This window comes from Corythoichthys intestinalis, chromosome 13 (genome assembly GCF_030265065.1).
Source record: "Corythoichthys intestinalis isolate RoL2023-P3 chromosome 13, ASM3026506v1, whole genome shotgun sequence".
Taxonomy (NCBI): Eukaryota; Metazoa; Chordata; class Actinopteri; order Syngnathiformes; family Syngnathidae; genus Corythoichthys; species Corythoichthys intestinalis.
In genome coordinates, this window is record NC_080407.1 from 26,813,532 (window position 1) to 26,826,199 (window position 12,668).

The following is a 12,668-nucleotide window of genomic DNA, read 5'->3' on the forward strand; positions in this document are numbered from 1 at the left end:
CCAGGAAAAATTAAATGTTCAATGGTAGGGTGCAGAGTGTGTCAGTAGTGAGTGAATGAACAATGGATTGAATAAGTGAGTGAATGAATTAATGACTTTGTGTCATGGCTTTTTGATTCAAGATTAAATTTAAAATATTCCTGATATGCCTTTGTGTGTTCTTAAGAATGATACCAACCTGTTATGTTCATATACAGCAATTTATATTACATTCAGTGGTCTCAAAATGCCCTAAAGAGATACACCAGGCTTGAAAATGTACACACACACACACCCTACCCCGAGGGTCAGAGACCCTCCCACCACAGTCTCCTAAAATCCTGTGGGAAACAAAGCACTTAAAACAGTGAGAGCTGCAGGGATGGAACGAGATAAATCCGACAGAAATAACAGAAGATCGTCTGCATAAAGTCCGACTTTCAGCTCCACACCATGTCGCACTATTCCACATAAGTCAGGGTGACATTTCAGCGCAGCCGAAAGAGGTTCCATGGCCACCGCGAACAACAGCCGGCTCAAGGGACAGCCCTGGCTGGTAGACCGAGATAAGTGAAAATATTCAGAATTTGTATTTTTGGTTCTAACTAATGCTTGTTGAGACGAGTACAGAAGCCTAATCCAAGATACAAATTTCGATCCAAACCCAAATTTCCCAGATGAAAAAATAAGTAATCCCATTCCACTTGGTCAAAGGCCTTCTCAGCATCTAAGGCCAAAAAGGCCTCCGACCGAGCTTCCATTGAATGGTTGTACACAACATTAAAAACCCTTCTAAGGTTGAAAAAGGAGTGTCTCTCACGAATAAAACCAGTCTGGTCTTGAGAAATAATCAGTGGGAGGACACCCTCTAAGCCAGCGGTCTCAAACCGACTCCACAAAGGGCCGCAGTGGGTCCTGGGTTTTGTTCCAACAGATCCAGCACAAACAGTTCAACCAATGAGGTTTCTACTAACATAAGCAGCACCTGATTGCAATCAACTGATTACACTTGTAAGAAACCAGATTGGTGAAAAGGTATTTGTCTCGTTTGGTTGGAATGAAATCCAGTACCCCCTGCGGCCCTTTGAGGACCGGTTTGAGACCGCTGCTCTAAGCGAAGAGCCAATAATTTAGACAAAATTTTAAAATCTACATTCAACAGACTATGAGGGCGATAAGAACTGCATTTTAATGGGTCTTTGCCCTTCTTAAGAATCAGGGAGATACATGCCTGGTTTAATGTTTGGGGGAGTGCACCTAGCTCAAAGGCCTCCGTAAACACTTCTAACAGATATGGAGCCAACGGCTTTCAAAACGTAAAATTCACTTGGAAAACCATCTAAACCCCGGCTTCTGCCGCTCTGTAAAGATTTCACTGCCTTTTCCAGTTCAGGGCCGGTAATAGGGCGTTCCAGCTCCTCTCTCAAGGTGTAATTCGGGAGGGAAAGCGATATTTTGCTGAAAAACTGTTCAAATTGTTAAGGCCCAAAGGAGTGATCCGATGTATACAATGATATATAAAACTATAAAAATGTATTGTTTATTTCTAAGGGATCTGACGTAGTTCCCGAGTCTCGACTCATGAAATTAGCTGAGAGGATGACCTTTGACTTAACTGGTGAGCTAAAAGCTTATTAGCTTTATCCCCCTGTTCATAAAATTTAGACATTGAGAGCAGTAAGAGCCTAATAGTTTGTTGAGAAGAAATGGAATCGTATTCCGCTTGAAGAGCCATCCGCTCTCTGTAAGTCTCAGGCAGTTTGGAAACCGCATACTGAGCATCCAATGCTGCTATATTCTGAGAAAGTTTTGTTAACTTCGTTATGGTTGTTCTCTTTTGATGTGCTTCATATGAAATTTCCCCCCTTATAAATGCCTTCATTGATTCCCATAGTAATGTAGCGGAAATACCCAGAGTTCTATTTACTTGAAAGAAAAAATTCAATCGCTCCATTATATATTCGACAAAATTCTTGTCGAGTAATAGTTGGGTATTGAGGCGCCAAGGTGGACATGCATTTATGAATTTACGAAAGTATATCTTCATAGAAACCACGGCGTGGTCGGATAGAGTTATTGAGTCATATTTACAGCCAGAGGTAGCAGTAAGCAAAGAGTTATTAAGAAAAAATCAATTCGAGTAAAAGTCCGAAAAAAAAAGTAAAAGTAAAAAAAAAAAGAGTATTCCTTTTTATACGGATTGAAAAAACGCCAAGGATCTGAGACATTAAACTCAATACATAAAGGCTCCAATTATTTTACTTGATCTTGACTGTGGCAAGCACTGACTTCAAAGAGGAGCGATCTAATGCAGGATCTAGCCAACAGTTAAAATCACCACCCAGCACTAATCTATATTCTGCCAAATCCGGTAACATTAAAAAAATCCGTTTGATAAAACCCTCTTCATCCCAGTTTGGCGCGTATATATTCACAAAGACAACCTTAACTTCATAAATGTGGCCGATGACTATAATGAACCTGCCAGTAGAGTCCGAAATGGTTTTAGTATGAGGAAACGGAGTGTTTTTATGCAAAAATACAGCCACCCCTCTCACTCTACTGGTTAAAGAGGAGTGAAATATCTGGCCGACCCAACTACGTCTCAATCTGAAGGCGTCTGTATTTCTAAGGTGAGTCTCCTGTAGATGATGGAAAATCTTACTCCGTTTAATAGGATTCTTTGGCCTTTACAATTCCAGCTCACAAACTTCACATCTCCTCCTAGCCTGGCGTTAGCCATGGCAAGGGATGAGTGATATTGGGAAAGAATAAATCTGATGAGGCCTGTAATAAACGCCATATGCAAACGAAAGGAGATATGTGCCATCCTTCCCGTGATGAAGAGCCCGGCCCACTCTGGGCCTAGGTGTACACCCCCGTAGTACACCTAGAAAAATCCCCACAAAAACAAATGAAACAAACAAAACAGAAGAAAACAAAAATCTTACGCTCTCCTAGCAGAAGCATCCCAAACGGGGAGCATGCTACCTTAGCTATTGACAAACTAAACTCTGTCGTGCCTGAACTACCGTTCCCTCTAACGACCTGAGGAATGCTAGCATGAACTGTCTGACGACATTTAAGTACTCGTATTAAGCACACACCGCTCAAAATAAGGAAATAATAACCCACTGTGTTGAGACTGTACAGTATTATATACGTCATGTGGCACGACCCCTCCAAACCTGGTCGGCGGCCAGAAGAAACGATCATCTTCAGTGTTTTAGTATCAGGAAAACATACCTTATAGGCCCGGAAAAATACACGATACTTATCCCGAGACTGAGGTGTCTCAACATCCACCTCAGCATCCAGACGAGGGGAGGAAAAAAAAGAAAAATATAGTGGGTGGGAACAGCCAGACTCCTCCAGTATGATCAAAGCTGCTGAAAGGTTATTCCAATGGGGGCCTGTCATCAAAAAAAAAGAAAAAGGGGGGAAAAAAGGCAGGCGAAAAAAGAAACACGAAAAAAGTCAAGTTTCCTCTTGATTCTGGCGCTTCATGCGAGATTTGTTGACAAATTCTAGAGCTCGGTCTGGATCTTTGAATCTATGAGTTTTACCGTCAGGCATAGTAACGTGTAATGTGGCCGGGTATCTAAGACTGAATCTCACGTTGGCCCACAAGTGGTGCTCACACTTCACCTTCGCGGAAGCTGCCCTCTGTTTGGCCACCGCAGGAGTTGTAATCTTGGAAAATATGAAGCCTTTTACCGTTGTGCAACAAGGGCGAAGTCTCTCCAGCCCGACGCAGAATCGTACTCTTTTCCTGGAGCATGTGGATCCTTATAACAATCGGTCGCAGAGGTTCACCATTCTTCGGCTTAGCACGAGATGTGCGGTGGACCCAATCCAGCTCAGGCTCATTCTCGAGGCTCAGCATGTCGCTCAGCAATTTAGCGACAAACTTAACAGGGTTTGGACCCTCGGCACCTTCAGGTAAGCAAACAAGTCTGATATTGTTTCGCCTTGAACTGGCTTCCAGGTCCTCGCACTTCGTGTCATTTCTTAATTTAGTGTTTTGCCGAAAAAATGACCGACTTGGGCACCCAGGCCAGGTCAGGTCCTGGAATGAAAATACACCATTTTGATAACTTAAGTTTTTCTATGTCTCATGAACAGTCTCGCCAATTTTGAGGTGGATCCATCTAATTCCTTAGGCGCCATGGTCTCAAATGTGCACCCTGTAAATCGATAAAAATTCACATTTAATCCAAAATACCCGTTTTCCTGTTGGGTTTGAAATATGGATGCAAGAGGCTTTTTGGAGCAGTTTTGCACAACGTATCGACCGCCTGAATTTCATCACAGTATGTTGAAAAAACCTAATAGGAGAGGCCTGAATTTCATCACTCTTATGTTGAAAAAACCTAATAGGAGAGGCCTTTTTGAAAAATTCAAGGGGGCGCCACTGAGCCATTTTGTTATGTTTTTTTCACAACGTTGAAAAATTATTGAAATTCACACAAAGTCGCATGTATGTGCAAATTTTGGTGAGTTTCAGCCCATGTAAAGGCCTCAAATTCTTCTGCCACTAGTTGGCGCTACAGAGTTGATGCAAATGACCACTCCAGGACTCTTCAAGGTAAGACTCTGACCAAGCACGGGAAGTTTGGCGCAGATATCGTGTATATCTGCCAAGTTGTGACTCTTCAAAACTTGTTGTGAGACAAAATGGCTAGTAATTTTCACTTTCCTGTTTGGACCCCTCCGCTTCAACGAAACCTCAATATTTTTCATCAGGCACCTGAACATAAGTCTTTAGGCTCCCCGATGCAGGTTAGATAGATTTTTTTCCCTTAGAGGAGAAGCCTGTCTTGTAAAAAAGGGCATTTCCTGTTCCCACTAGGGGGTGCCACGCCGAATAGGTAATATTTCAATACAGTCGTCTTCAGGCTGGAATACCTCACATACATGCCAGACATGAAAAAGACTGAACGTTGTATCAGAGTTAGGGTTGCTCCGATTATGTTTTTTTGCTCCCGATCCCGATCGTTTTAGTTTGAGTATCTGCCGATCCCAATATTTCCCGATCCGATTGCTTTTTTTATGCTCCCGATTCGATTCTAATCATTCCCGATAATTTTTTCCGATCATATACATTTTGGCAATGCATTAAGGAAAAAAATGAATAAAACTGGGACGAATATATACATTCAACATACAGTACATAAGTACTGTATTTGTTTATTATGACAATAAATCCTTAAGATGGCATTTAAATTTTTAACATTCTTTCTGTGAGAGCGATCCACGGATAGAAAGCCTTGTGACTTTGTGTATTGTGACGAAATATTGCCATCTAGTGTATTTGTTGAGCTTTCAGTAAATGATACTGCAGCATGCCCCAATGCATGATGGGAAGTGAAACCATGATGGGAAGTAAAACCATGACTGTGCGTCATGCTACCAATGGATATATCTCCTCTGCTTTGGGAAATAAGTTAAGGTGTTAAGACAAAGATCTATTGCCACCTCAGTGTTTCCCACCAATGAAAGAGACTGTGGCGGCCCGCCACAGTCTCGTTTGCGCCCCCCCCCCCCCGGCCGGAAAAAAAAAAAAAAAGATACTAATCAGATGCGTCAGTCAGCCGATTACACAGCTGTAGCCCACTCCACTCTACTACCCGCGCGAGTGAGAGCAGCATTTTAGAGTAGTATTTTATTTATTTATTTATTCATTTAAGAGACGCAAGGGGAACGAGTAGGAAGAATGGGAGAACGAGCGAGATAGCGAGAGATAGCGGTCGCATTTCGTAGCAGCCCGCTGTTATTTTGTTATTGTTTTTCTTTATTATTGTTACCACAATCAAGTGGGTAAGCAAATACAGACTTCTCTCCTTCTTCCCCATATCCGGGGCATTACAATAGTTTGGATCGGACTTTTCGGCGAAAGTGAGCGGTGGACGGCCGTCTTGGACGGAAAGCAAACTTTGATTGAACTTGCGCAGAGAGGCGGGGCCCAAAATAAAGCCTTGCTCTATTTTCAGAGCGTTGGTCACAGTAAAGTATTTATTAGTTCAAGCAGAGTAAAATGATACATATTCACGGTACAAGAACGTCGTTTCCGTGTCCATCGATTGGTAAGAAAAGGCTGTTTGTACGAGTGACGTGTGGGCGCTCCCGTCGGGGGGACATTTCGCGTGGAGTGGCTATTTTTCGGCACAACACCGACGCGCCAACTTCAGACAATTACGGCTGACGAAAGTTGGATAAATGCGCCCCCCCCCCCCCGGCCCCCCAATTTCGCGAGCTCTGGGACACTCGAAAAATGACTCTCATACCTCTCCTTGCTAAGTTAATGGTACCTCGATGTGCGTTTGTGTGGAAATTTAGTTCACGAACAACGGGGAAAAAACTATTCACCTTCTCACCGAATCAAGAAAAACTTTACACGGCCATTAGAATTCCCCCAGTCCTGTAAATGGGTCAGTTGACAGAAGGACTGTTATTGTTGTGGTAATGTAGTACTTATGAGGGTCAAATAAAAAGGAAAAAGGAGGGCTACGACGGCGGTCTGAAACCCGTGGCTCTTGGGCCGCATGCGGCTCTTTAGTGCTGCTTCGGAGCTTTTTTTTTTTTTTTTTTTTTTTTTTTTTTTTATGGAAAAAGATGGGGGAGGGAAATATTTTTTTTTGTTTTAATAGGATTTCTAGGAGGACAAACATGATACAAACATTCTTTCAATTCATTAATATTGTAATGAAGTTAAACTTGTGGTGTCATCGTACAACAGAGTAGCCACGTGGTGCACTATAGGATCCACTGCAGGGAAAATAAACATTTAATCATGAAGGCTAATTATGTATTTCTAGCCAACTTATTCATTTTTATAGTAGGCTAATATAGCTAGTATTGATAATTATAAGGCTTGTACAAGGCTTTTAATTTTTTGCTGCTCCAGACATACTGTATCAGTTTGTTTTTTTTTGGGGGGGGGGGGGGGGGGTCAAATATGGCTCTTTCAACAGTTTGGGTTGCCAACCCTGAGTCACTACGAGATGTAAGTCGTACTATTGCTACGAGAAAAAAAGTCGCATTATTACATAGGGTAATGTAGCTGTAATCAGCAACGCATTTTACATACATGTATCGTAGCTGAGAGCTATAACATTAGCCTAGCTAATGAAATATTTCAAATATATCTTTGTTATGGTTCTTCTTGGGGGAAAAAAATAATGAAAAAAAAAAAAAATTTCGCCGTGGCACGACATGGTGTGGCTGTCCGACTCCGATGCAGCCCACCACCACAGTTTCAAAAAATCCTATGGTCAGAGAGCCTCCCACCACAGTCTCCTAAAATCCTGTGGGAAACACTGCATCTTGCTTCCCCACATTGCTTCCTATGATATTTCTAATCACAGGCAGAGGGATTGCAAGGTTATAGCTGATTGAAGGAAGGCTTCAAAGGCTGCCAAAATTCATTCTACTTGTTTTGCGCTGCCTTTTATCTGTCTTTATTGGTAAAACAGCGTTGTGCGCAACAATGAGTGAGAGGGTCGTGCAGTGCATATATTTATAGCATTAAATATTTTGACGTGACACATTTTTTCATAAACTAACTGCTGCCGTTATTGGGATAATTTTGATAATCCTACCTTAAGCCTAAATTAAAGACTCTGGATGAGTGTAACATTATATCTGTAACGTTAAATACAATTAGAAAACGATTTAATTAATATATATATATATTAAAAAAAGGCATGGCTGATATTTTTTTCCGATACTTTGAAAATGACGTGATCGGATCCGATCGATCGGGATCGGACATTAATAATTTTCTGAATTTGGTGTTTTGCCCAAAAATGGCCGACTCTGGCACCCCACCCAGGTCAGGCCCGTGAATGAAAACTCACCATTTTGACAACTTAAGATCTCATATGTCTCATGAACATTCTCACCAATTTTGAGGAGGATTCAACTAACTCTTTAGGCACCAAGTCTTGAATGTTCACATTCAATTCACAATTCACATGAAAAGGACATTAGGTGATCGCTCTGTTTCAGAGTATAAACAGATAATTCAGCCTATATTTGCCTCCATGTCATCTAATTATGAAGGAATAATGTCCGGCCTTGCTGTTAATGACGAGTTTGTTGATCGTGTTATGTTTACGCTTCGTACTACCCTCGATGTCGTCGCTCCCCCCAAATTAAAGTTTGTCAAGCCGAGACGAGCCTCTCCCTGGTATAATGCTGAAACACGCTCTCTTAAACAATCGACACGTAAATTAGAAAGACTTTGGCGCCGTTCCAACACAGAGCACATCCTCTCTCCCTGGAAACACAGCTTAGTGACATATAAGCAGGCCTTGCGTACGGCTAAAACCAGATATTACTCATCCTTAATAGATGAAAACAAAAATAATCCTAGGTTTCTGTTCAGCACTGTAGCAAGGCTGACAAACAGTCACAGCTCAATAGAACCTTATATCCCAACCACCCTTAGCTGTGATGACTTCCTAAAAATTTTTAACAATAAAATTGCAACTATTAGAAATAAAATAAATGAATCACTTCCAGTTATTAGGTCTGATAAAGTGCAGACAAAGAATTCGGAATCTCCTATAAACCCCCTATTAAATAACTTTACCACTGTAGACCAAATCGATGTAATTTCAATTATAATGTCCTCAAAACCATCAACCTGCCTCCTCGACCCAATCCCAACCAAACTTTTTAAAGAGACCCTGCCTCTAACTATTGACACTATCTTAAATATAATAAATACCTCATTAGTTACTGGCTACGTGCCGCAGTCCTTTAAATATGCAGTTATTAAACCGCTCTTGAAAAAATCTACTCTTGATCCTGATATTTTGGCCAATTATAGACCTATTTCTAACTTACCATTTCTCTCCAAAGTCCTTGAAAGAGTGGTAATTAAACAGCTCTGTCAGCACCTACAGGACAATAGTTTATTTGAACATTTCCATTCTGGCTTTCGACCTCATCATAGCACTGAAACCGCATTAGTTAAAGTAACTAATGACTTGTTACTTGCCGCTGACGTTGGATTAGTCTCGATCCTGATTGTGTTGGACCTGAGTGCAGCCTTTGACACAATCGACCATAATATCTTATTGCAGAGATTAGAATGTGACATAGGCATTAGAGGAGCAGCCCTCTGCTGGTTTAAATCATATTTATCTAATAGGTACCAGTTTGTCAATGTAAACCAGCAATCATCATCGTACTCTAGAGTTAGTTATGGTGTGCCGCAAGGATCGGTCCTCGGGCCCATCTTGTTTACGCTGTATATGCTTCCTCTAGGTAATATCATCAGAAAACATAGCATTAACTTTCATTGTTACGCTGACGACACACAACTGTATTTATCAATTAAACCTGAGCAGGTCAGGCAAGTGGGAAAAACTAAGCGCCTGCGTCCGAGATATAAATACCTGGATGAGCACTAACTATCTTCTACTTAACCCTGAAAAGACAGAAGTCCTTATAATAGGCCCGAAAAGTGTGAGAGACTCTTTAGCTGCCCAGATAGTCACTCTGGACAATGTAAGTGTAGCCTCCAGCACCACAGTTAAAAACCTAGGAGTTTTATTTGACCCTGACTTATCGTTTAAAGCACACATTAAACAAACCCGTAGAACGGCTTTCTTTCACCTGCGCAACATCGCCAAAATTAGAAATATTTTATCTAAAAGCGATCCAGAAAAATTAATTCACGCGTTCGTTACATCGAGATTGGATTACTGTAACTCCCTACTTGCAGCTTGTCCTAAAAGCTCTCTAAAAGGTCTTCAGCTAGTCCAAAATGCAGCAGCAAGACTTTTAACAGGAACCAATAGAAGAGAGCACATCACCCCTGTGCTCCAGGCACTTCACTGGCTTCCAGTCGAGTTTAGAATTAAATTTAAAATACTCCTTCTTACATTTAAGACCATTAATGGGTTGGGGCCATCTTATCTCACCGATGCTCTGGTTCCATACCGCCCCAACAGAAAACTCCGATCTCAGAATGCAGGTCTACTGGTAGTTCCCAGGGTTTATAAAAGTACTGTCGGAGCTAGAGCCTTTAGCCACCAAGCCCCTGTTTTATGGAATCAGCTTCCAGCTAGTATTAAAGAAGCCGAGACAGTCTGCACATTCAGTTCTGTCTCCTTTTCTTACTCTACCTACCACTTGTCTTACTTTATTTCTATTTTCCAATGTTAATATCTAGTTGTCTAGTCTCTTCATCACTAGTCACCCGGTGTCCCCTTTCCCTCCTCCCCTCTGGGGAGGGGCTATTTTTCAGCTGCAGCCTCCTGACTGTCCGGACCCCTGGCTGATAGACGTCCTCGCTGCTACCCCCGTCTCATCTGACTAGAGGGACCTCTTCTTGCTCCTTTACTCCACTGTATTTTTACGGACTATAACTTCGCTTGCTAATTCCCATTAGCAGTTCTGGGGTTCCTGTCTATCCGTCCTGGGAGTGGATCTCTCCTGACTGTGGTACTCCCCGAGGTTTCTCATTTTTCTCCCAATTGACTCTGGAGTTTTTGGAGTTTTTCCTTGCCAGCATGGAGGGTCTTAAGGATATGGGATACCCAGGACTTGAACTGTATCTATTCATCTTTGTTGCTTCATTTCTAATTATGTATCATATTGCCTCTGTAAAGCCCTTTGAGACTTCTGTTGTGATTGAGGGCTATACAAATAAAATTGAATTGAATTGAATTGAATTCAATCCAAAATACCTGATTTCCTGTTGGGTTTGGAATATGGGTGTAAATGACTTTTTGTAGCGGTTTTGGACAAGGTATAGACTCCCCAAATTTCATCGCTCTATGCTGAAAAACCCTAATGCTATAGGCCTTTTTTTTTTTTTTTTTAATTCAAGGGTGCGCCACTGAGCCATTTTGTTACATTTTTTCTTTACGTTGCAAAATTACCTAAATTTACGTGAAGCCATACGTGGTGAGTTTTTGAGCATGTTCAGGCCTCTAAATTGGCCAGTTTCATTTGACGAGAAAAAAGAAAAAAAAAATATTAATAATCGTTTGCATAACAATAGGGCTGTCGCACGCTTAGTGCTCGGGCCCGAATTACATTCATTAACTGAAAATACCCTTCTGTGGATTTATCCCGATTTTCCAACTCTGCGACGACGTAGTCAGGCACAACCTTGCAAAAGGAGGACCGATGTGATTTTCAAAATAAAGAGTGTAAAGGAACAATTCCTATTTGATGTGCTATTTCAGACAACTTCTGGCAAATAGTGCGTAGATAATGAGCTAAATATATTTAGATAAATGTCATGTTAAATTTTACAAATTAAAAATGATAAATTAGAATGTATCTTTTAAATCAATAAATAAGCAGCCATCTCATTTGCAAGATGTGGCGGCTTTTATTATGGTGTGGTCATGCGCCACACCCTTCATTGACTGACACTGCTGGTTTCGGTGTGCAAACACCCCTGCAATTACGGGCAACCACTAGAGGGCGACATACATAAATCACTAGTCGGATTAGTCATTTGTTTTAACATTCATTAAATAAGTTCAATTTGTATTTCAAGATTTTTTCATTTATTTCAAGATTTATGTCATTCTTGCACTCTTGTTCCCCTTGTAACTGCATAAAATAATTTTATCTGTCATTGGCTCATCAAACTCAATGGACGAGGTTTGAGTTTATCAAGTTTGAACAAGTTTGCAAATTAACAAATAAGATTTGACCCGTGTGTTTGTGGTCTTGCAGACCTAGATGTCAGCCAAGCCCATTGTCTTGAGCACCAGGAGTCTGCATGTGTCAAGGGGGAGGAGGAAGAATCGCCATGCATCAAGGAGGAGGAAGAGTCCGTTCACATTACAGGTCATCCCAAGCATTGTTTTTTTTTTTTTCTTTAGATGAGGCAGAAATCAAATATGGTACCTTCTCATAAGAACAAAAATGTCTTTCAGTCTAATTTATAGTGGATTTACTTTCTTAGTAGCTGTGCAATGGACTTGCGAACCGACGTAAGGTTTGCGCCACGACATCGACTTGACGATTGTTTGCAGATTGAAAGATTTCTTTCTATGTAAACAAATTTGCTTTGTTTGAAGTAAATACATGAGGTAGATTACAAGTGTAGAACAGACACACTTAGGCTACGTTCATACTACAGGACTTAATGCACGAATCCAATTTTTTGTCATATCTGTTTTTTGGGCGTGCCCGTTCAGACTGCCTTTGTCCATTGATACCATTCAAGTATTACGCATGCGCACTAATTTGCAGTCCGACACGGCGCTGAGCAAGACGACCCGAATGCGCAGAAGCATCAAAACAAATGACCACATATGCTGGCTGTCATTCGTCATTCTAGGGAAATCATATTTTGCTTTTTAAAAAGAGGACACTAATAACAGACATAAATAATCCCACTTTAGGCTTATATTCAAAGTATATGGATCGATAGCATGCTCGCACTGTCCGTGCATGTCACACGCACATACGGGTAGTTTGCCCTGACTCTCGGCCGTGTAAGCATTGTTGAAATATTGCTTATATGGAGCAGACAGAAAACCGATCATTCTCAGGATTATCCTCAACTCATTTTTAATTTTTTATGACTGTTGTCAAGTCCGACCCTTCCTAAAAAGCCGTGTTCAAGCCAAGCTAGGCGCTAATAACGCACAGCTGCACCGCTACCGTAGCGTCGCTCTCGCTTTTTGATGACGTAGTTGCTGCATGAA

The 12,668-nt window shown here is 41.3% G+C and overlaps 1 protein-coding gene across 2 annotated transcripts in view; it reads left to right on the plus strand.

Moving 5' to 3' along the window:
• Window positions 1-12,668, plus strand: part of LOC130929001 (oocyte zinc finger protein XlCOF6.1-like) — a 51,669-nt gene that overhangs the window by 25,435 nt on the left and 13,566 nt on the right. Inside the window, exon 2 of one of the 2 annotated variants that reach the window (XM_057855846.1) lies at window positions 11,689-11,802. The exons of the other annotated variant lie outside the window; for it this stretch is intronic. Within the exon in view, the coding sequence (XP_057711829.1) occupies window positions 11,689-11,802 (114 nt within the window). The remainder of the gene's footprint in view (window positions 1-11,688; window positions 11,803-12,668) is intronic. 2 annotated transcript variants of the gene reach the window in all.